We start from the raw sequence: 22824 nt of genomic DNA on the forward strand, positions 1-22824 counted from the left end.
TGTGGTTCGTGAGTTCAAGCCCTACATCAGGCTTGCTGCTGTCAGCATGGAGCCTGCTTCAGATCCTCTGTCTCCCTCTCTACCTGCCCTTCCCTGCTCGTTCTCTCTCTCTGTCTCTTAAAAATAAATAAAGCATTTTTAAAAATAAAAAAATAAAAAAAAAGAAAAGAAAGAAAAGAATGGTTAGAGGTTTACCACCTTGGTGTGCCCACTAAGCAGCACAGGAATTCAACAGGTCCAAAGAGGATTTCTCTCTGCACATTTTTAGTCAACTTTATCCTTATTTCATATTTAATGTTTTCCTAACGATTTTCTTTTTAAACTCTAGTTTCTAATTATTCATTGCTAGGATATATAAAGAAAATTCCTTATTTGTACATTGACCTTGTATTTTGTAATCTCATTAAGCTTTTAGTTCTAGTAGATTTCTTACAGACCTCTTAGTATTTTCTATATAGATGACCAGGTGGTCTATGAAATATAGACAGTTTTATCTCTCTATAACAAATTTGGATGTCTTTATATCTTCTACTTACCTATTGCCCTTGGTTGAGACACTGATGAAACTCACTGGGAAGCCACCAGCCAGTGTGTCCGTGGAAATGGCTAGGAAATTACTTGCTATGGCACCTGGGAGGTTCACCTGGAAACCAGCTGGGATGTCAGTGGAATTTGCTGCTTGCATTGGGTGGCACTGAAACTTGCTGGGGCTAAGCACCAGCAGGTATTTCATACTCTTTTGGCTGCCACATACCACAGGAACAAGAAGAGAGAAAAGCACATTAGTCCCTCAGCACCTTCTACTAAAAAAGATTAACATTAGACCATCTAGTAAAGGAGAAATTTTGACAGGGTTCTGCTCTAGTATCACAGAGCAGGACAATTATATGTATATTTGGGTTTGGATCTGAGATCAATCAATAATTTTGTCCATCCTTTGTCCAAATACATCCTTCCATTCATATTTCAGTTTCCATATAATTTTCCACCTAACAAAAAGGACACAGTCTCAATATTCACTGTATCTATTACTGACTATATTAATTGCTCCCCAATTTTAGTCACAATCACATTGAATATTATGCTACCTAAAGACTAAATTGCAAGGTTAACCTCCATCACTCGCGTATATAATTATCCTTGGAAGAAGAAGACAGAAGGATAGCATATACAAATAATCGTAACAGTCCTCACATCTGTAACTGGACATAAGGTCATAGTTGATATGATATCTATGGCTTTCTTCTTTGTGTCCTATATCTTTTTTTTTAACTTTGAAAATATTTTTTAAAGTTTATTTATTTTGAGAGAGAGGGAGGGCACAAGTGGGGAAGGGGCAGAGAGAGAGAGAAGAGAGAGAATCCCGAGCAGGCTCCACACTGTCAGCGTAAAGTCTAACACAGGGCTCGATTCTATGAACCATGAGACCATGGACTGAGCTGAATTTCACTTGCCCTCTGCTAAAACATCAACTGGTCAGAGTTATTCACCTCATGGAATGATGCAAGTCTTCATCAGTGAAGGGTCTGATTCTGTAATAGTTCTATTTTTGTTTGTATGTTGTGTGGTTTTCTACATACAGTCTTTCTTCATGCCATTGTCCAACAACCCAATTTCTCCTTGGTAATCAGAATCGGTCAATCACTCTAGCCAGTAGAATAACCCCTTCTTCTTCCTGGGTTAGTGGCATAAGGCCAAAGTGGCCAGGTGGTGGTCTCATCTTCTAATTCAACAGAACCTTTGTGAGGTCCCATAGTGGAAGCATTGCCCTCTTAGGATCAAAGACCTCAAAACACAGGGTTCAAAGTAGCTGAGATGGCACTAATGGGCTAAGTGAGTTACTAGGTGCAAGTGAGAGGAGTTATTCCCACTTTCACAATTTGATTCCTAAACTATGTCTTCTGGATATGGGGGAGACAGCACCATATAATGGTCTCTAATTCAAAGCATATACTATATGCTTTAAGACAGAACTCCATTCTTTTAGGGTATCTAACACTGTAATTGAACCTTCAATAAGACATTATTTATTCAATTAGGCCAGCCTCTTCTTGGCGATGTGATATGTGCTAAGATCAGTGAATTCAATAAGGATGACCCCATTGCTTTACTTCCTTGGTAGTGAAACAAGTACACTGATCAGGAGCAATACTATGTGAAATACCACAAAGGAAGAGAAGATATGCTGTGAGGCCATGGACAGTGGTGTTGTCAGAAGCATCATGAACAGAGAAGGCAAATACGTACGTAGAATATCAGTTTATTCCACTAAGGATCAATCTCTGCACCTTCCATAATAAGAGAGTTCTGATAACGGTCAATCTTACAGCAGACTGATACCCCAGGGAATGGTAGCATAGCGGGAATTAAATGTTGGTCTTTGCTGTTGGCATATCAGGCATTGAAGATGCATCGAAGAGTAAAACCATGCTACTGAGCCTGTGTATAGCCTCCATCTCTGCAACTCTTGCTACTTTGTCATGGACTCTTTCTTCTAGGGTTTTTATGGTTTCATGTCTCACATTTAGATCCTTAATCCCTTTTGAGTTTATTTTTCTATGTAGTGTAAGAAAATGATCCTGTCTCATTCTTCTGCATGCAGCTGTCCCAAGGGACAACATTTTAAGCAGACCTTTCAAAGGATAACAGGCCTGCTATGTTAACTCTTCTCTGCACAGTAGTTAGGGTAGTTAGGTGATAGATGGGCACTAAGTCTCTAACGATCTCCCCTGGTAAACATTTCATACGTGTCATAACTCATAGCTGGAGAAATTAATTATATCCTGTGTGACTCCACTGGGATAGGACCCTTGGAGGTTCGTTACTATTTTCCTTTAGACTTTGTCCCATGCAAGTCACTTTGCTGATTTTGCTTTGTGTCATTTTCCTGTAATAAATCTCAGCTATAGGTGTATGACTATATACTGATTCTGGTGAGTTGTCCTAGAAAATCACTGCATCAAGTATATAGTATTCAGGATTACCAGTACAGCTCCATTTTTACTGATGGTGCACAGTGGCATTTTGAGCTCCGATGAATTAGTGTCAATCTGAAGCCAGTGTCTAATAATTCTCCAAAGATCTGGGTATTTCCTTTTTCATAATTCCCATTCTAATAACAGTTGCAGGCTCCACAGGGGAAAGTTTGGAGGAAGACTTATGGTATATACTCATGTGAATGCTTCAAGATTCCACCTAAGGTTACCTAGACTCCCCCTGAGTCAAGGGGCTCTGTTTGTGAATTGATTTGTGTCTAGTATTGGGTAAGAGGCTGTGATTCTCCTATAGCAAATCAAGTTAGGATTTTGGGTACCAAATCTAGAGTTTTTTCTGTTATATAACACAAGCAATACTCTAGTAGGTTATTTCATTCCTAGGGATATTACAGTCAACTAGCCATAGTAAAAGATTCCTGAAGGCCAAGGCATTCTGATCACTGGTACATGTTACCTCTTACAGTAAATGTGCCCACCTTGTCTTTGATGTCAAAGTGGTGCCATCTGGCCTCTAATAATCTGGGATCTTATTACCTCCGTTTAAACTAGGGATATCACCTCAAAAGCAGTATCACCCATAGCTACACCCAGCCTACAAAAGAGAGCAATCACAAGCCTCTTCAAGACTATTAAGTGTGGGGCTCCTGGGTGGCTCAGTCAGTTAAGCCTCTGACCTCAGCTCAGGTCATGATGTCATGGTTCATGGGTTCGAGCCCCATGTCAGGCTCCATGCTGACAACGCAGAGCTTGCTTGGGATTCTCTCTTCATTCTCTCTGCCTCTCCCGGACTCATGCTTTGTCTCTTTCTCAAAATAAATAAACTTAAAAAAAAAAAAAAAAAGAAAAAGAAAGAAAGACTGTAAGTGCTTCTCCCACTAACATAGTCCTCAATGCCTAATTAAGGTAGTGCCTTCCAGGCATTCTTATGGGATGTATTTGGGGGTTAGGCATGCCGGTCATACATCATAAATCCACTGTAACACTCTTATTTTCTCAAACTTTGGACTCCCTTCTTCATATTATGCCAGGAAACCTCTGACATCCCAAGATAATCAAATTATGCCAAGAAACCTCTGAGTCCATGTTTCAGTCAACCAGCCAGTTAAACTATGAAAGCCACCTCTGGCTCTCCAAGCAAACACATTCCACCTGGAACCTAGTAAGTGCATTCCTATTGGTGAATTCTGCCTAATCTAGTGTTATAGTTTTCCCTCCTTAATCTGACACACTTAAAATTTCCTACCCTATACATTTCCAAGGTATGCTAATTATATATTAGCAGTCTTTCAATTCTTTTGGTGTGTAAGCAATTTTCTCTGAGGTCAGTGTCTACCTGCCCCCTGGAGTATGCTGAGATTTTACCCTCATTATCTATCTAGTGAAAAGTGAGTGGTTTTGATGGGTCTTGAGAAACAGGAGTATTCCTCTTCAAAGCACCTACCCCAGATGGGTTAACCAGGCAAACTTCAGGAAGCACAGGAAGGCTAGTTTCCTTGGATACAAGAAGGCAAATTACTTCTAGAGGCAAAGAAGGCTCAGAGTGACTTGGGTGGGGGGCTCAAGCTTGTCAGATTCATCTGGTTCCAACCACATATCTCCACTCTAAATTTCAGTATGTCATTCTTTCCTAAACGGTGCCCTTTCACACGACAAACTTTGCAAGATCAAATCCAACAGATGTAGCCATTTAGCAACCTGCACAACTAAATTAAGATTTTTCATCAAAATCTCAGACCGAGAGAGGAGTAGGAACTGAAATAAGTTCCTAATAAGAGGGGCTAATAACCATAATTAATATTAAGTACTTACCATATGTCAGTCCCTGTGCCAAGTGATCGATATACACACTATTTGGCGTCATGCGCTGCTTAATTCCTTTCATTGCACTCAAAATAAAATCTTAAAGCTCTGCCAGGGCCTTTTAGGTCCTGAATGATCGATCCTGCCTCCTGCTTATCTCCCTGATTACTCAGAAAGTTTCCGCCATATATATATATATACGTATATATATATATATATATATACGTATATATATATTTATATATATATACGTATATATATATACGTATATATATATATATATATATATATATATATATATATATATATATATATCTCAACTTTCTCAGTCCACATGCCACCTCTCCCAAGCTTCCTAAAGAGCAGCTCACTCCCGACCTTAGTTTTCATCTGGAAACAGGGCCTTTCTTCTACCACTTGTCACCGTATTATTTTATTTATCGTGTTTTTCTCTTGTTTATTGTATGTTTCTGATTTATCACGTTTATTTATTACATGCTTATTATTAATTATTCCAGGCAACTGTAACCGCCCCTCGGGCTCAGGAAGCATTTGCAGGATCCTCACAGCTCTCTGAGATTAGTCTACATTATTTCCGCTGCTTTTCCAACGGGCAAGCCGAAGTTCGGAGGGGCCAGAGGAACCTACTCCACGTCACTCAGAGCCCACTAAAGCCTAAGTCTTGAGTCTCCCAGGCTGGGCAGCCGCCACCCGGGGCGGGGGGGGGGGGGCGGAGGGGGGCATACTCTTTGGTGAAGCTCTTTACTGAACCCTCCCGTCCATGGAAACATAAAGCATCATCATTACCACAACAAAGCTGGCTCGTCTCTCACGCTCCACAGGCGCGCGCCTTCAGCTCCGCGTCCCGGGCCCAAACTGCGGCTGCGCACGGGGCCCGCCTCTCGGGGACCACCGCCCCGCAGCCTCGTGGAGCTACCCTCTGCGCAGGCGCACGCCATTCGCTTCCGCTCGAGGCTGGCGTGCGGGGGCGGTTCCCGGCAGCAGCTGCGGTGGCCGCGCCCCCCAGCCAGCGTTCGTATGGAGCCTGGGGGTCGCCGCGGCCTGGCCTCGGCGGGGGGGCTGGCCTCGGCTACCGGGAAGCCAAGGCAGGAGCCGGGTGCCGGGGCTGAGGCGCGGGCTCCTGGCGCCGGTGCCCTCAGAGCCCGCCGCTTCCTGCTCTGCCTTTACCTGGTGGGCTTCTTGGTGAGTTCCGGGGCTGAGGTCGAAGGGCTGCGTCCTGGACCTGGAACCCAATTAGGGGTGGTTTTTTCCTTGAAGCTCGAGCGGTGGTAAGGTTCAGCCAGGGCTGGGAACCTGCGATCCGCCTGGTGGTGCTTCCTTACTTTTCAAGCCTCCTCTTGCTCCTAAACCCCTTCGCTCTGCCAGGCCATATTGCTTTATTGCCCCTAAGCGCTTTCTAGAGGGCCCAGTTCGCAGCTCCTGTGCCCCTCTTGCCCTCTGAAAGGCCCCCAGCACCAGCCTCAAGTGTGATCTGTGATCTAGCCGGGCTCAAAGGTAACCCCAGGTGTTAGATGCTGTGGTAGGTACTGCGCATGCAGGGTGGACAGTAAGGGCTGGTGGGCAAGCTTGAAGAAGTCCAGCTGATCTGGTGTCTGTAAATGTGCTAGGAATACACAGGCCTTTATGTCAGGCCAGGTCGGGGAAGTCTCTGTTGATGACCCCACTTGGAGAGAATTAGGCACATTTACACTAGGATTCCTGGTAGACTTGAGTGTTTAAAAATGCAAACCACAGTCTTTTTGATTGCCGAGTAATACTCCATTGTGTGTGTGTGTGTGTGTGTGTGTGTGTGTATACACACACATTGTGTGTGTATGTATATATATATACATACATATATATATATATACATACACACATTGTGTGTGTATGTATATATATATATACATACACACACTGTATGTATATATATGTATGTATATATATATATATATATATACACACACACACTATATATATACACACACATCTTCTTTATCCATTCATCCTTTGATGGACATTTGGGTTCTTTCCATATTTGGCTATTGTCAATAGGGCTGCTATAAGCATAGGGGTGCATGTGTCCCTTCGAAACAGCACACCTGTATTACCAACCAAAAAAAATGCAAACCACAGTGAATTATACACATCTGCCCTTCAACAAAGATTGGACAACGCAGATTTGGTTTTTTCATGATTTGTGTGTGTGTCCTGGTTAAATAAAGGGCAGTTGTTATGATTTCCAATGTAGAATGGAAAGCTTAGAAAGATGAGTGTAGGATGGAGGAAGTCATCCATACATCCATCCATGTATTATTGATAGAATTTCAGAAAAGCTGCTATGTGGTAGATGCTTCAGAGCTCCAATCATTGTAATACATAGTCCCTGCTGGGAAGAATTTAACTGTCTTACTAGTAAGCTTGTGTTGGTAGTTCATGGGCCATTATCTCCAGGAACCCAAGATCCAACTCTTTACTCCTCTCTTTCCAAGTCTAGACCTGGTGCATTTGCTCTGGTTGTGAGCCAGTCCATGTTAGGGGAGAATTGGGACAAAGGTCCAGTAGGATTTCCTCTTTGCTGAGTCTGTATCTTGATGACAAAAGGAACTAGTCAGGTTAAACATCCCTGGGAGAAGACTGCCTCGGCCGTCAATAGTCCCCAGTGTCACTAGGTCTTGGCAAAGAGGAATTATCGTTTTCTGCCCAGATGCAGGTTAAGACCACTGCTCCCCAGTGTGATAGAGTCTGGATGCTGAGCCATGCTCAGCTAAGAGAGGAGCAGGAAGGCAGTCTCCCTGCCCCCTCCTCACTGCAAGGTGTTCACCAGCCTGTAAAGTTTCAATGTTGAATTAATAGTTAAGACAATGATGAAAGCATTTTCACCAAGTCACTGTAAACACAGAGCCATGAAGCACTCAGGAGGGCAGCACTTCACACAGAAACTCTGCCTACAGTTCACCTTGCCCACCCTACCCCGCCCCAGGCTCAGTGCCTCCAGTTCCAGAATGCCTCAGCTTGGCATTCCTTAATCTTAGTTCAGTTTCAGGGTGTAAATACCTCTTCTGCTTTCCATTCTAGTCACCTAGAATTCAAAACTATTGAGTGTGAGTGGTTCTGGAGATTTCGAAAGGGAGTTGGCTGCCATCCACCCTCTGGTAGGAGCTGGGTACTGTAAGCTACTGCTTCCCTCTCTCATATGGTACTACTGTCTGGTTCTGCCAGAGGAAGAGGATTTGGGCCCTCCCCTGGAAAGTCCGGATTGGAGTTCAGAGAAACCAGCATGACCTAAAATTCAACATTGTTTGAGTTTTTTAAATAAATTCACAGATCATTCATCACGGTCAGCGTCCCAACACAGATTTGAATATTCAGAGCTTCTCATACGTTGTGTATGCACTGTGCACACAGCGAGTCTCATTCAGCAAGACTGATGTAAAATTTTAATAATTTGTTCAAGAGAATCATCAGGTCTCTAATATGTTCAGGGGAGAATGTAAGATTTCCCAAAAGTTAAAAGAGAATAGGGATTTTTTTTTAATGGAAAATGTAAGCAATTAAAATATGTGCAGCTTTGGGTATCCGTGAAGGATCTAATGGTTCTTGGTTAGGTAACATCTAAGGAATATTATACATAACTTAGTTATTACTTTTAATATATTTAGAGATGTAAAGAGCCCTAAGACTTTCGAGGAAATGGTTTTGGATTAATAAGAGAGGAAGGGAACAAGATTAAAGAAGTCATTTGCCAAAGTGTTCTGTTTTTAGTTCTCATCTGGGCTTCCGGGTTTCAACCTGTTTAAGAAGGAAGACCAAGAAGGCCCTCTGGACCCTTTTCGGTTACCATTCTAAGATGGTGCTAACATCTGTGATTTCAGTCCCTCTCCTCCAGATACACGGTGAGGTTCATATTTTATTTAATCAGCTGTAGTCAGGTCTCTTATTCTCTTATTAGCAATTTACTCATCACAAAATACTTTCAGGGTTCCTACCCTGAAAAAGATCCTGGACAGCATATTCACCGGTTTTGACAGAGATGTAGCTGTTCCCATGAAAGGTGTAAGCGATCCCCACTCACCTAATTTCCTTATAAATGGTTACAGGCACGTGACCAGTTGCAACATTCAAAGCTCATGCAATGTGGGTGGTTTTGAAGAGCGTGTGGATTCACGGGAAGAGAGAGGTTGCCTTTTATAGTACAAGGGAAGACAGTTTTACAGCACAACTTCCCAAAAGAGCTAACACCAGCCTCCTTGGAAACATAATATTTTTCAGGCTAACATGAGCCTATGTTTTCTTATTACCTTCCATAAATCTCAACCTACTTAGTTATTTCTCTTCCATCCTTTATTTAGAATAACGTTTTGAAAGTTAAATGACAAGGGGCACTGGGAAGTTTTTGGAAAATAAAATCTTGTTGGACAATTGAGTTTCCTTTTCTGACAGATCAGAAAATTCAGTAGGTAACTGATGTATTTTGTGTCTTTTAAATGATATGATACATCAGTAGGCTGATGACACAAAGCTGACAGAAAACCCCACAAGGCATTGACTCAGACCCAAAAGAAATTTTAAGTAATCTTAATATCAAAATAATAAACCGTAGTTCTTGTATAAATTTATGGGCTATTTAAGAACACTGGATAGGGGCGCCTGGGTGGCGCAGTCGGTTAAGCGTCCGACTTCAGCCAGGTCACGATCTCGCGGTCCGTGAGTTCGAGCCCCGCGTCAGGCTCTGGGCTGATGGCTCAGAGCCTGGAGCCTGCTTCCGATTCTGTCTCCCTCTCTCTCTGCCCCTCCTCCGTTCATGCTCTGTCTCTCTCTGTCCCAAAAATAAATAAACGTTGAAAAAAAAAAAAAAAGAACACTGGATAGTAACTATATGGCCACCTAAAGATGTCACCATGAAAAAGGGCCACTGAGAAGTGCATTTAGAGATTCATGTTTCTAAAATTAGGTGAAGGTATAGCCACCAGGAGAAGAGGCAGGCAAAAGATTCATTGTGGCTCAAAGAAAAAAATATTTTTCATGCATTTCTTTCTTTGTATTTAACCAGGATTATAACAAAAGGAATTCGGGTTGAATATAAAGAAAACTGTGTGTATGCCCAATGTACTTTCCTCCTTCTAAGCCAGTTGTAGAAAGTAACCAAGTAAAGTAGGAATGAGAACAAAAAGGAAAAATTAACAATCTACCTGTTCACTCAGAATACCTAGCAGGAAGGATCAGTACTTATCCCCAGTCCTGGAGAAGAGAAAAAATGTGTGAACTTCTATTGCATGTTAGACCTTTCTCATCCATTATGTCTTTTAATGTACATCATATTTCTACCGGACAGGTATTAAATTATCCCCATTTTTTACAGATGACAGCACTGATGCTTGGTGACATTCAATAACTTTCCAAGCACACATGCTTAGGAAGTGTTGGAGCTGGAACTGAAAACTGTCTGACCCCAAATCCCATGCACTTTCATTGACCCAGCTGCAAAACATTGGCTTTCCCCGCTACTCCAGCCGTCTTTCTCCTTCCTGCTTTGCTGAGACTTTCTTTTCAGATACTACCTTGTGAGGCTGTAAACCATGACTAGTTGCCTTCCCTAATTCTGGGAGGAAATTCATATTATTAAGCAAGGGATGCTTTGCCAAGGAATATGCATTATCCCTACTTCCTTTCCCACTTCATTACACGCAAACATTTTTTTTATTTAACTTCTGTCTCATAGCCTCCCTGAGTATTAAGGATCAATTACAGAGAAGCTGAGGTTGAATGATTCTAGGTTATGGGGATCAGGCATTTACACGTAGCAATTCTTATAACATTATCATTGTATTTTGATTCTTTGATAACTTTAACCTGATGAGTATAGCAGGCTACAGATACAATTATGATTTCTTGTTTGCTGAAAATTTTAGGTATTGTTTTTATTTCTTTTTTAATATTTTTAACGTTTATTCATTTTTGAGAGACAGAGCATGAGCAACAGAGGGGCAGAGAGAGAGGGAGACACAGAATCCAAAGCAGGCTCCAGGCTCTGAGCCGTCAGCACAGAGCCTGACACGGGGCTTGAACCCATGAACCGCGAGATCATGACCTGAGCCGAAGTCAGACACTCAACCGACTGCGCCACCCAGACACCCCTGTTTTTATTTTTTTTAATCAGTTTGTTATTAGGATTACCACTTCGAGAACACCTAAGCTGCAGTTTCAATCGGAGTTAATTAGTGTTTTATTGTTTAGGATTTGTTTGGTGTAAGCATGGTCGTGCCTTTATTGAGCCTTCATGTCAAGTCTCTTGGAGCAAGTCCCACAGTTGCTGGAATAGTAGGTGAGTGGTTAATATTGCACATTTTCAGAGTGCTGCATTTTCAATCCTCTAGACTAAGACCCCAAAAAATAAATCAGTCTTCTAGCTGAATATTATCCAAAGGTAAATTGAAAAGGGGATAAAAGGGATTTTCAGAATACTTAAAAATGTTGCCCTGGAGCAAATGCAATTCGTCTTTTCCTAGATTACCTGTGTTCAGAAAGGTTTCGAGGTTTAGCATTATCCCCTTCCCCTTACCACGAGTGACATTACAGGTACTTCCTGAGCCTCACCAAGGAGCTGGCTGTGTATGTTAAAGGATAGGTATAGACTCCTGCCTGCAGGAACCTGTAACCTAATGCGAGGAACCAGAGAAACACAACCTACAGAAATCAAGCCATGTGGCAAAGGGATTTGGGGTGAGCCCTGACAAATTGGTTGCAAGCTTCCTGTACCACCACTGGCATATCTTAGGGGGTTGTTAGGGTCCCTCTACCTGTGCAGCATAAAAACTGCACATCTGCAAGTCACTGACTCACCCAAGAGACAGGAAATTGGGCTTGGGATTTGTGCTAATGTACAAGAAATTGTTAAGACTGAGAGCCCTTGGTAATTCACAGGCTAGATAAGCAAATGTTTGGGGACAGCTGTGTACAAAATGTTTGGTAAGTCCTCCATGCCCTGATTTGTACTTCCTTGGAAGGTGGAATCATACTGGACCACACAGCAGCACGAAGGTATTTATGCAGAGCAGAAAGGACGTGTTATTTGACATAATGGGGGTAAAAGCGCTCTGTAAAACATTGTCAGTTCTTTATAAAACTGGAATGTTGGAGGCATATGAGATAATACAGCAGATTAAGACTCAGTAGAATTCTTGCTGATTTCAGATTTCTACTCCCCCCAAGTACTCTCTGTTCAGTCTTCTCAGCTGGGGATGCACATCCTCACAAAGTGGGAGAAGGCCTCTCTCTCAGAGTCCCTGCGGGTGGCCCTTACCTTTAGTCTCTCTTTTGCTTCCTTTAGTTTTATTTTTGAAGGTCTTTTATTAAAAATTGTATTGCTTTACTCTTCCAACTGAAAAAAAAAAAGGGTAATTTCCTTTTAAAAATGGTCCTCCCCCCACCCCCAGTGTTTTTCTGTTAATTTCTTTGTAGTTGTTACGATATTAATCCATTTTTTGTGATGGGTCCATCTGATTTTATTGATTTACTGATGTCTTTTGTAGGCTCCTCCTATGGCATTTTGCAGCTCTTTTCTAGCACATTGGTGGTAAGTCATCTCCCATCTGGCAACATATCTGGGTCACATTTTGGGGGTATTTCAGGGCACCTGCCTGGGTGGCTCAGTCGGTAAGCGTCTGACTTCAACTCAGGTCATGATCTCACCATTCGTGAGTTCGGGCTCTGTGCTGACGCTTGGAGCCTGGAGCCTGCTTCGGATTCTGTGTCTCCTCGCTCTCTGCCCCTCCCCACTCATGATCTCTCTCTTTCTCTCTCAAAAATAAATAAACTTTTAAAAATATTTAAAAACATTTTGGGGGCATTTCCATAGTCATGGTGGACCTGCTGTGTTCCTTGCTTTCCTCAGGGCTGCTGGAGTGATGTGGTTGGAAGACGGTCTTCCTTGCTGGTGTGCATTCTGTTCAGTGCCCTGGGTTATCTGATTCTTGGAGCATCCACCAATGTGTTCCTGTTTGTCCTTGCTAGAGTCCCTGTGGGTGAGTCCTTGCCTTTGTGTGTGTGTGCACTCAAAATAAGTCAGTTACATGTATCTGTAGAAAGAGACTTCCCTTCTGGTAATTGCCTTCTTGATGAGAGCTTATGTAAAAAAGAGAATAATGACAACAGCAAGAATAACTGCAACACCAGCCGCTGCTGGTGGCGGAGCACTTCGTATCAGCCAGGCTCTGCTAACTTGTGCCGAGCTCCAAAGCTTGCACATGACAGTCTGAAGCCCTTGCCGTCTGTCGGTGTGAATCATCACGCGGCTGCACAGACCTGTCTCCTTCCCATCGATCTGATCTCTGTACGTTCGATCAGTAAGAATTTGTTCAACGTCTTTGGCCAGCACTGTGGTTACTGTTCTTTCTCTTGGTGAGCTGATGGTTTTGAAATTGGGCTTCCTGACTTCAAGTGGAGATTTACGGCTATGGCTTTCCCACAGCCTTCTGTGAATCTGGCTGCTGCTTGAGGGAGAGGCTAGGATGACAGTGTAGTGGCTCATGGCTCATGGGTTGGTTTCTGTTTCCAAGCTAACGTTGAATGTTTCTGGCATTTTCGAAATAGCTTTTATTTTGTCCATTCATTGAAACATTTTGTCCTTTCTTTGAGACACCACTTGTGAATGCCGTCATAGTGTGGTGCGTAGGCAGTTCCTGTGGAAGCTTTTTATTCTCTCTTTGCCTTTCTCAGTTGTGAGAGCCCTGGAGTTTCAGTGTTTCTTTCTCCCCTTACTCAATAGAGCACTGACAGACTGCTGCCCTGTGGACGAGTTTGCAGCACTGGACCTCTGCCCGTATTCAGTGAAGCTGCTTGTTTTTAACTAACACCCCAAAGGAACAGAGCATAAAATAAGTCCTTTTGACATTCAGTTAATGATCACCTTATTTGGGATTTTCACCCCATTTCCGTCACATACGTTCTTACTCTTCAAGTCTTTTGAGTTTACCCTCCAGGATTCATGCTGCGCCTTTCTATTGACCCCCCCCCCAAAAAAAAAAGTTTATGAAGGTCTTTGCTTTGAATGTGAACAGTCATTAAAATGTTTTTATTTAATATGACATGACCTGGTTTGAGTAATGATAGTTCTGTTAGGTGAAGGTCATACTCTTTGCCAACAGGACAGCTATACCTAAAAATTCTTTCTTGCTATGGGGACCTCTACAGTGCTTGGTGGCCCGGGGATGTGAGGGAGCCCTGGGAAGCCTTGCCGGGGTTGTGCCTCGCAATGTCCTGTGTAGATTCAGGTCCTTGTATCCTGAAGGTGAACCTGAGGGAGGTTGAAGTACCAGAAGCAGACCTTTGGTTTTCCCCTCCTCCCTCTGTCCCCTAGCCCAGCCTCTGAAATGTACCAGAAAGCTCGTCTGGGTTTCTCACCGCATACTCTCACCACATTCCTCCTTCCTTAGGTGTGTGAGGTGAACCCGACATCGGTATCATTTCAAAATAAACACAGTACTATAATCACAGGAACATAATCTATCAAGCCTCTTAGGAATCATCTTCCGGCCCCGTCCTTTCTCACATTCAAGGAAACAGGTCTAGAGAGAGTCTCTCTACCTAATTACCAAAGGGATTTATAAGTTTGCTTCCCAGAGAGGCTGGTTATCAGGCAAACACCCTCTCTGATGTTTAGACACAGCTGGGTATAGAACCCAGCATCAGTGTGCTGGCAGAGTGATGTGTGGAGTTAAACTTCTTTCAAGAAGATCGCTGGAAACTGTTGTGTTACATCACAGTTGCGAGAAAATTCAGGCAGACCCTGCAGGAGCATTGATCGAGTGCCTGCTATGCATCAGTCGACATCGTGGGCAAGCTGTGTTACCAGAATGCACAGTCTGTTCAGCGTATGGGAGTATGGGCACAGACAAGTCAAATACATCAGCAGAAGTAGGAGAAATATGAAGTTGTAACATATAATTGAATCTCTTATTAAGCCATGTCACAGCTTTCAGTTTATTTAGTCAACCAATTCATAACCCTCTCGCTAATAGAAAATCAGTTGATATTGTTTAGATGACCTTGTCATCATATTTTTATATTTTTACTCCCTATCCTTCTTGCCTGTTCTGTTTCTCTCTGTAGCAATTATCACCTTTATACACACACACACACACACACACACACACACACACACACACACAGAGGCTCTGTGAAGATAGATACATTTGTGTCAAGGGTCAAAGTTAATGCTGGATGTATAGTAGGTATGCAGTGAATGTTTATTCACAGAGTGAATGAATAAAGAATGATACATCTCTGTAGAGAAGCCACCATGAATTGCACTTGGCTAACAGAGAGGACCGGAGATACTGGGATGTCAGGGTGGGAGGTGGGGAAGCTGAGGATTCAGGGCTTCACCACCAGGGGTAAGTTGACCAACTAGGACCGTGGGGCTCGACTGGGAGTCCAGTCACGGAGGCATCAAACTGCAGACCTTAGACATTCGAAGAGAGTGGAGACTAGAACTCTTGTCAGTGATAGAGATGAAATGCAAGATACTTTTGGTCTGAAAAATGTCACAGAGCATGTTTCTTGTCCCCTTACAGGTATTTTTAAACACACACTCTCCATTTCAAGAGCTCTGCTCTCTGATCTGGTTGCAGAGAAGGAACGACCCCTAGTAATTGGACAGTTCAATGCAGCCTCTGGTGTGGGCTTCATCTTGGGCCCCATGGTTGGTGGATATCTTACTGAGTTAGATGGTGGATTTTATCTAACAGCCTTCATCTGTTTTTCTGTCTTCATTCTCAATGCTGGTAAGTTGACATTTCATCATAAGAAGACTGTTTAGTTTATGCATTCACACTGATTTACTTTTATCTCCTTACAATTTGTTGTTCTTAAAACAGGCGGATTTTTGTTGTTGTTCCACTCTAGTTAACATACAGTGTTCTATTAGTTTCAGGCGTACAATACAGTGATTCAGCCATTCTGTACATGACTCCGTGTTCATCCTGTTAAGCATATTCTTAACCCCCTTCACCCTTCACCTTAGAATAAGTAGACTTATAATTTGAAGTTGGACCACTTCATCCCCTGCTACAGACCACACCCCCCCCCCCGCCATGTCTTTCCATCATGCTAAAAGCACATATGTGTCTCATACAGCCAGCGTAGTGGTGAGCTGGCCCTGCCCCTCACTCTGCCTCCCTTTGTATGCGTCAGCCACACTGGCTTCCTGGTCGACCTCACACACACCAGGCTCATTCCCACAGGAGGGCACTGCAATTTGCTCTTTCCTCCGCCTACAGCATTCTTCCCAAATATCTTTACTGGGTCTTTCTTCTTATCATTCAGGTGTCAAATATTTTCTTCCTTGGAAAGGCCTCCCCTGATGATCCTGTTTAAAATAACTCCCATTTTCTTGACAGCGCTTCTGAAATTATATTAGAAATTTGTTTTCTTGCCTCTATTCTTTCTGTCCCTCTCCTCCCCACCTCCCCACACATACCATTAGAAAGTAAACACCACAGGCATAGGGGTTTGCTCATTGTTGTCACTCCTGCCCAGAACATGCCAGGCATAAAACTGAATTCAATAATATTTGATGAATCAAAGAATACTGACTGGACTGTGAGCCCCTGGATACAGGGTCAGTTACCTAAAGCAAAGAAGATGAACCTCTTTGCCCAGAGACTGGAACGTGGATGAGCCTTAGATGAACAACTTTATAAGCAAGAAGAGTGATTCACGTTATTCAGTTTTTCTTAAATGTAACGCTAACCTACTGCACCATTTTCAGTCTTTGTATTCAAGGCTCCACATTGAGTGATAAATTCCATGTTGAGCTAGGATTTCACGCTCAGGAAGCAGAGTTCGTGGGTTCAGTGTCAGTCCTCACAGGAATACTTTATGATTTCCTGCCAGAAGTTTAACCTGCAACCTCAACCAGGAGGCGAGGTCTGATGGATTAGTGTAAATCTAGATAATACTTTAAGCACCTGACCAGTTGGTGTGGCCAGGTACCTTCCCACACGAAGGAATGTGATGAATGCGATAGCACTCGAAGTCAGAAGTCAGTGTGTAAACGAAGAACATGATTATGGAGTTCTGTTTTGGATTCTCCAGTGGTGCTGCTGTTTAATATTTTGCCCTCACCTAAGCCTGTGAATGGGTCTGAGTCAGTCAGGGATACATTCACCTGCAAGCGTTCTCAACCACGATGGCTAAAAAAAGTAATAGGGATTTATCTTACACTCTTAAGAAATGTGGAGGTCGCTGGACCAAGCTGATGCAGGAAATAGCAGAGGAGAACAAGGGGGGGTGAGGGGCTGGAGAGCAGACAGTGTCTCACACGGGGCTTTGGCCTAACAGTGCATTGAACTCAGTGCACCGTGTTTGTTTTTGTTTTTGTTTTTTTTCCCCTCAACAACTTCAACTGTTTTCCTCAACCCTCTTTACCCCTTCAGCTTCTCATATCCTCTGTCTGATCTGCCCCATTGCCTGAGAAAGGCCTTTTATGTCTTTTTTCCACGATTTCTGTTTTCAGACAGAAGTCTAACAGACTTAGATTCAGATTCCTGCTTTGCCACTTTTTAGCGTGGGCCTTGGGTGGGTTGCCTCAGTTCCTCATCCGTAAAACAGGGTGACAACACTCCTGTGCTTGTTAGGACGAACACCATAGGCCTTGCACACAAGCAGCTCACCCCTCTGAGTCGAGTATGGGAAGCCCTCAGTAAATGTTAGTTGCTGTCATGATTATCATCTTACTATTATTTTAATTATACTCTTCCTCTCAGTCTTCCAGGGACAAGCCTTTCTCATTTTTATCAAGATTCTATGAAATGTCTGAGGGCCCTTTTAACGATCAGAAGAGGTGGAAAGTCTAGGCCTGCATTCTTGTGTGGTTAGTTTCCTGTCATAAATTAGTCCCTGGCTAATAGTCCACCTGTACTATATTTGGAGAAACCACACACACACAGATGTAGCTGCTGAAAACAGCATGAGGTGGCCTGAATGGTCACTGGCCCAAGTTGAATTTAAGTGTGGAAGGACTGAGAACCCAACAGCATGAGTTTGGAAAAGATATCGTAGAATGGCAAGCTGGAATTCAGTTTTAAGACATTTGGGGGCATGGATTGACCATGCCAATAGGTCATTCTACTTGGATGGCATGGGATAAATAAAACAATCATGGCAGGAATGTGCCAGTCACAAGGGTGGAGGTGGGATTATCTGAATAGGAATGGAGCTGCTGTGTCAGGTCATGCATCACGGTCCGTGAGAATGGCACCCCCAGAGATTTTGAGGTGTGACTCACGAAAGCACATGATGGCCTTGACTAGGGGCAGATCCAAGCAGGTGCTTTCTGATGGGTCCTGGGTGTCAAGCTGTCCCTCCCCGGCTGTGTCTGTTCACAGCATCCTGTGCTTCCCCTAACTTAGCACTTACCCTGTAATCCAGTTGCTTTGCTTGTCCAACCCCCCTTTTAGACTTAAATTCCTTGAGGGCAGGGATTGTATAGGCCTGGTCTTGTTGGTTAATATATTCCTACTATCCAGCACAGAATTTAGCATTTAGGAGGCATAAATATTCAGTATTCGAATGGATGAAATACGGGTGGTGAATGAATGGGTGGATGGATGGGTAGGTAGATAGTGGATAGGTGGAGAATTAGAAGGTGATGATGGGAAGAATTTAAACATACAGCATGAGAATTTAGATATTGCATGATATAGGAAACTAGCTCTTGAGATGGGAAAAAAGTGAACATTTTGTAGGTATAGTTTTTGGTTTTTTTAGGTGAATCGCAGAATTCTGCGATCAAAATGGGGTAGAAGGAGCTGTGGGAATAGTTAAAAGCTTGATTCAAAAATACAGATGGGTAAACATACTAATACAGAAATACAGAGTAGCAACCCCTTACAATTGCTCACCCCCATGGGGGCGCTGTGGGATTCAGGGCGTGCAGCCTGCTGTGACCGATCCTATCCCGTCTTAACAGGGCTGGTTTGGCTGTTTCCATGGCGGGACGCCGAGCTCACCAGTACAGAGAAAGGCCTGCCAGTGGGTAAGAACACCGCACTTTGGGGGAAGACAGACTGCGAAGTGCAGGAAGCGGCCGCCCCCTGCCAGAGCAGGGCCAGTGGGAAGCCTGCCAGGCCGCCCTGGGTGGAGGTCGCTTCCACCCTGCGGGACATGAAGAGCCTGATATTTTCCGAAATGTGGGACATCTTTATGGTGCGCTTGATGATGGCCGTGGCGGCCATGCTCTACTACAGTAACTTCGTGGTGGGCCTGCAGGAGCGCTTCGGGGTGCGGCCGCGGGCGGCCGGCTACCTCATCAGCTACAGCAGCGCCCTGGGCGCCCTGGCCGGCCTGGCGCTGGGGCCCATCCTGCGGCTCTACCGGCACGACGGCCACGCGGTCCTGCTGCACTCGAGCGCGCTCACCTGTGTGCTGCTGCTGCTGCATGCCGCCACCCACACGGTGGCCGTGGCCGTGCTCTGCGCCTCGCTGCTGGCCGTCTCCACCGCCGTGGGCAGGACCTGCATCACCGACCTACAGCTGGCTGCGGGAGGGGCGCAGGCCAGCGGCACCGTCATCGGTGTGGGGCAGTCGGTCACGGCCGTGGGCCGGATCGTCGCCCCCCTCCTTTCGGGGGTCGCGCAGGAGGTCAGCCCATGCGGGCCCCCCAGCCTGGGGGCTGTCCTGGCCCTCGTGGCGATTTTCATAATGTCACTGAACAGACCCCGCTATGGGCGTGGGGGCAGAGACAAATTAAAAAGCGAGTAGAATGGAAGTGGACGGGCAAGAGACCAACTCCGAGGCTGTGAAGGAGGGATGGTTCCCCAGCGGGTGTGCCGCGTCGATAGACGTCCAGGTCCATCCTGCTGGATGATCAGAAGTCATCTTTGTCAAAGGGGAAGGTATTAAACGTTCTGTAAGAGTCTCCTCTTCGCACCCAACCAGCGGGGTTAAAATTTTCCAGGGAAAGCACTACCAGGTTTGGGAGAGGGGGATGGTGGTAGGTTAACAGAAGGTGATATGCTCCCCTGCTAAGTAAAAATTAGGGTATCACGTTAATAAAGTGATCCACTGGGACACAGGTGTCATTTCAAAATGCGTAAACTAAGAGGGGGCCTTTCTGCTATGAGAATCCTAGAGATGGAAGAAGCTGCTTTACTGAAACTCGCCTGTCACTTTCTCAAGTCATAACAAGGTTATGAGTTCTAGATCCCCCTGGGAAACCGGGAAAATCAGATAGCTGGCCCCAGAGACTGATTCCGGGGGCCTCGGGAAGTCCCAGAAACCTGTATTTTATCAGCACCACTTGCACTTTCTCATGGAGGCAGAAAAAGGATCATTCAGAGACCATACTGGTTTTGAGTCAAGTCAAAAGCCAGAAACTTGGTTGTGTTTATGAATAGCTAACCCAGTTCGAACTATTAAAATTAAATGATCACAGCGTGTGACATTTCCCCGAACTCTTGGCAGTGATGCTCCATAATAGGAGAAACAGGTTCCTGGGCCCCGTCCCCTGTGTCCACTGCCTCTGAAGCCCCACGCTCTGCACAGAGCTGGTTGTTGTTAGTCTGGCCAGTTCTCCCTAGATTATCGGGCATGAACTGCTCCCAGAAGCCAGTGGTCCAGCAGGTGCATCAGTTGGATGGTGGTAGAGCCCAGTGGAGAAGCCAAAGCACAGGAATGCCTTTAAGATGACATCTCATGCAGTGTAAGAGTCAGGTGTCATGCCTCATCAGAGGGATCTTAGTTCTACAGCATCTTATGTTAAAAGTCATTTCCTTTATCTCTTTTTAGTATCACAACTGGGAACGAAAGAGCTGTGCTGATCTACAGGGAAATGTTTTGGTGTGCCTTTTCCTAGGCCCAAACTGCCATTCCAAAAGTAGGTCCCCAGGGTCCAGCCAAGAGGCCCAGAGTGAAGGTTGGCACAAACTCACAAGAGCATCTGCGAGGCTCTTGCTATTTGGATGATGTCAGCCGTTAATAAAAATTACTTTGGAGCCCCTTCTATTTTCCTCACCCAAACTACCACAGTTCATATTCCCTTCATTCTTTTTAAGTGGTCCACTAGGAACTTATTCCTGTTCTCAGCCTAACACATGTATAATTGTAAATGATACTTTAATACACTAATCAGTTGTAACGTTAATACTAGTATGTAAAGCAGAAAAAAAAATGTTTCTCTATTTTTAGAAGTTGTGTGTGGGGTAAACTCATACCTTTATGAGAAAGAATTAATTGGATGTTTGAAGATTGTCCTTTCTCCTATCTGGCTGCAAAGAAAATATTAACTTTTTATTAAGTGTTATAATTGTGAACTTTTATACAAGCGCTAAGTGCTTTTGGTGAAACCAAAATATGATGTAAAATGGTGTTGGCCCTTAAGGAGCACACCAAATCATCATAGAGGTTAGACTCAAAAGACAAGAAGTAATCATGGGTTTATGCAATGAAGTAGAATTTCTCCGAAGATTATCCTTTCTGTGCACTCAGAAATAGACAAGTTTCTTAGGCACTCTTTAATATAGTCATTATTAAATGTTTGAAATCATAGGACTTTAATTTTGAAGTTAAATAAAGCCTACAAATTTATTAAGGCTTTACAATTAACCAGATCTCTGGAAATCCCGAAAACCAGGGTTGATCTTTGTACCGAAGAGTAGAGAAACATTTTCGTTATTCTCCACACTTATGTTTTTTTTAGAGAAATATTATACAGGCATACTTTGTCTTATTGCACCTCATTTTATTGTGCATCACAGATACTGTGTTTTTTACAAACCGGAGGCTTGTGGCAACCCTGCATCAAGCAAGTCTGTTTGCGCCATTTTTTCCAATAGCATTTGCTCGCTTTGTGTCTCTGTGTCACGTTTTGGTCATTCTTACAATATTTCCAGTTTTTTCACTGTATGTGGTCTGGCGATATGTGATCAGTGATCTTAGGTTTTCCTCTCATAACTGTTTTGGGGTGCCATGAACCACACCCATATAAGATGGTGAATTTAATCAATACTTGTTACGTGTTCCAACTGCTTTACCAATTGGCTGGTCGCCTGTCTCTCACCCTCTCCTCGGGCCTCCCTATTTCTTGAGACCCAACAGTACTGAAATTGGTCCAGTTAACAACCCTACCGTGGCCCATAAGTGTTCAAGGCAAAGGAAGAATCAATCGATGTGGCAAACTTCCTTGCTGTCTTACGTTAAGAAATTGCCACAGCCACCCCAGCCTTCAGCAACCACCACCCTGATCAACATTGAGAAAAGATCCTCCAACCAGCAAAAAGATTACCACTCACGGAAAGCTCAGAGGGTGGTTGGCATTTTTTAGCAAGAAAGTATTCTTCACTAAGGTATGGACACTGGTTTTTTAGACATAATGCTACTGTAAAGTTAATAGACTACACTGTAGTATAAACATAAGTTTTATACATAAGAAACCAAAAAATGCATTTTACTCGATTTATTGCAATATCCACTGTATTGCGATGGTCTGGACCAAACCCACAGTACCACTGATATATGCCTGGAGTTCCTCTTACGTGGTCCAATGTATTGCTCTTCAAAAGTATGTTCCAGGAACCAGCAACGTCCACATCCCCTGGAGTTTGTTAGATGTGTAAACTCGTGCCCCACCACAGAGCTGCTGGGAACCACTCTCACAAGATACCCAGCTGCTTTGTATGTACAGTAAATTTTTAAAACCACTGGTCTAATGGACAGTATTTGTATGACTTATGGAATATGATCTCAGGGAAATTAAATCTGCTCAATTAAAGTTTGTGTTAAAGTTTGCGTTGTTTTGTTTTTAAGCTCTTGAGTAACTTGTGTAAAATTTCCGAAGTATGTAGGTTGAGCCACATGAAATTGCCATTTTTCTAAGTCAAAAATAATCTCAGTTTCACATGATTCAACTTAATATTATATGGAATCTTATTTTAGGGGCATTGAACTTGCCTGAGAAGTTTATAAAGGAAATGGCACCCTTTCACCATTATGCCAGCCACAACTTATAAGTTCTGTGACTCAGCCTCAG

General features: G+C 43.7%; 2 protein-coding genes across 11 annotated transcripts in view; one reads left to right on the forward strand and one right to left on the reverse strand.

Moving 5' to 3' along the window:
• TMEM182 (transmembrane protein 182) overlaps positions 1–5757 on the reverse strand; it is a 96646-nt gene extending 90889 nt beyond the window's left edge. For 4 of the 7 annotated variants that reach the window (XM_045053992.1, XM_045053991.1, XM_045053990.1 and 1 more), the window contains exons 1-2: positions 5604–5757; positions 537–743 (exon numbers count right to left, since the gene is read on the reverse strand). The gene's annotated coding sequence lies outside the window, so the exon portion shown is untranslated. The remainder of the gene's footprint in view (positions 1–536; positions 744–5603) is intronic. The other 3 variants (XM_019826965.3, XM_019826964.3, XM_045053993.1) reach the window with 2 other exon arrangements.
• MFSD9 (major facilitator superfamily domain containing 9) lies at positions 5742–22583 on the forward strand. Of its 4 annotated transcripts, XM_023251552.2 has the most exons (7): positions 5861–5999; positions 8562–8692; positions 11034–11121; positions 12329–12372; positions 12691–12820; positions 15371–15580; positions 18769–22583. In XM_023251552.2, the coding sequence occupies exons 3-7, from the start codon at positions 11052–11054 to the stop codon at positions 19557–19559; spliced, it is 1245 nt and encodes a 414-aa protein (XP_023107320.1). In that variant the 5' UTR covers positions 5861–5999; positions 8562–8692; positions 11034–11051; the 3' UTR covers positions 19560–22583. The 4 variants fall into 4 exon arrangements, with proteins under 4 accessions (XP_023107319.1, XP_023107318.1, XP_023107320.1 ...); XM_023251550.2 differs by lacking the exon at positions 8562–8692 and having other exon boundaries at positions 5744–5999; XM_045053989.1 differs by lacking the exons at positions 5861–5999; positions 8562–8692 and adding an exon at positions 11376–11519 and having other exon boundaries at positions 11033–11121.
• The last annotated feature ends 241 nt before the right edge of the window (positions 22584–22824 follow it).

Source organism: Felis catus, chromosome A3 (genome assembly GCF_018350175.1).
Source record: "Felis catus isolate Fca126 chromosome A3, F.catus_Fca126_mat1.0, whole genome shotgun sequence".
In the NCBI taxonomy this organism is placed as follows: Eukaryota; Metazoa; Chordata; class Mammalia; order Carnivora; family Felidae; genus Felis; species Felis catus.

Bases quoted from the DNA above. Each gene is read 5' to 3' on its own strand.
- MFSD9 (XM_023251550.2), top strand. From the start codon at position 5,835: ATGGAGCCTGGGGGTCGCCGCGGCCTGGCCTCGGCGGGGGGGCTGGCC. The intron at 12,373-12,690 runs GTAAGTCATCTC...TGCTTTCCTCAG, and splicing joins TCTTTTCTAGCACATTGGTG to GGCTGCTGGAGTGATGTGGT. The intron at 12,821-15,370 runs GTGAGTCCTTGC...GTCCCCTTACAG, and splicing joins CCTTGCTAGAGTCCCTGTGG to GTATTTTTAAACACACACTC.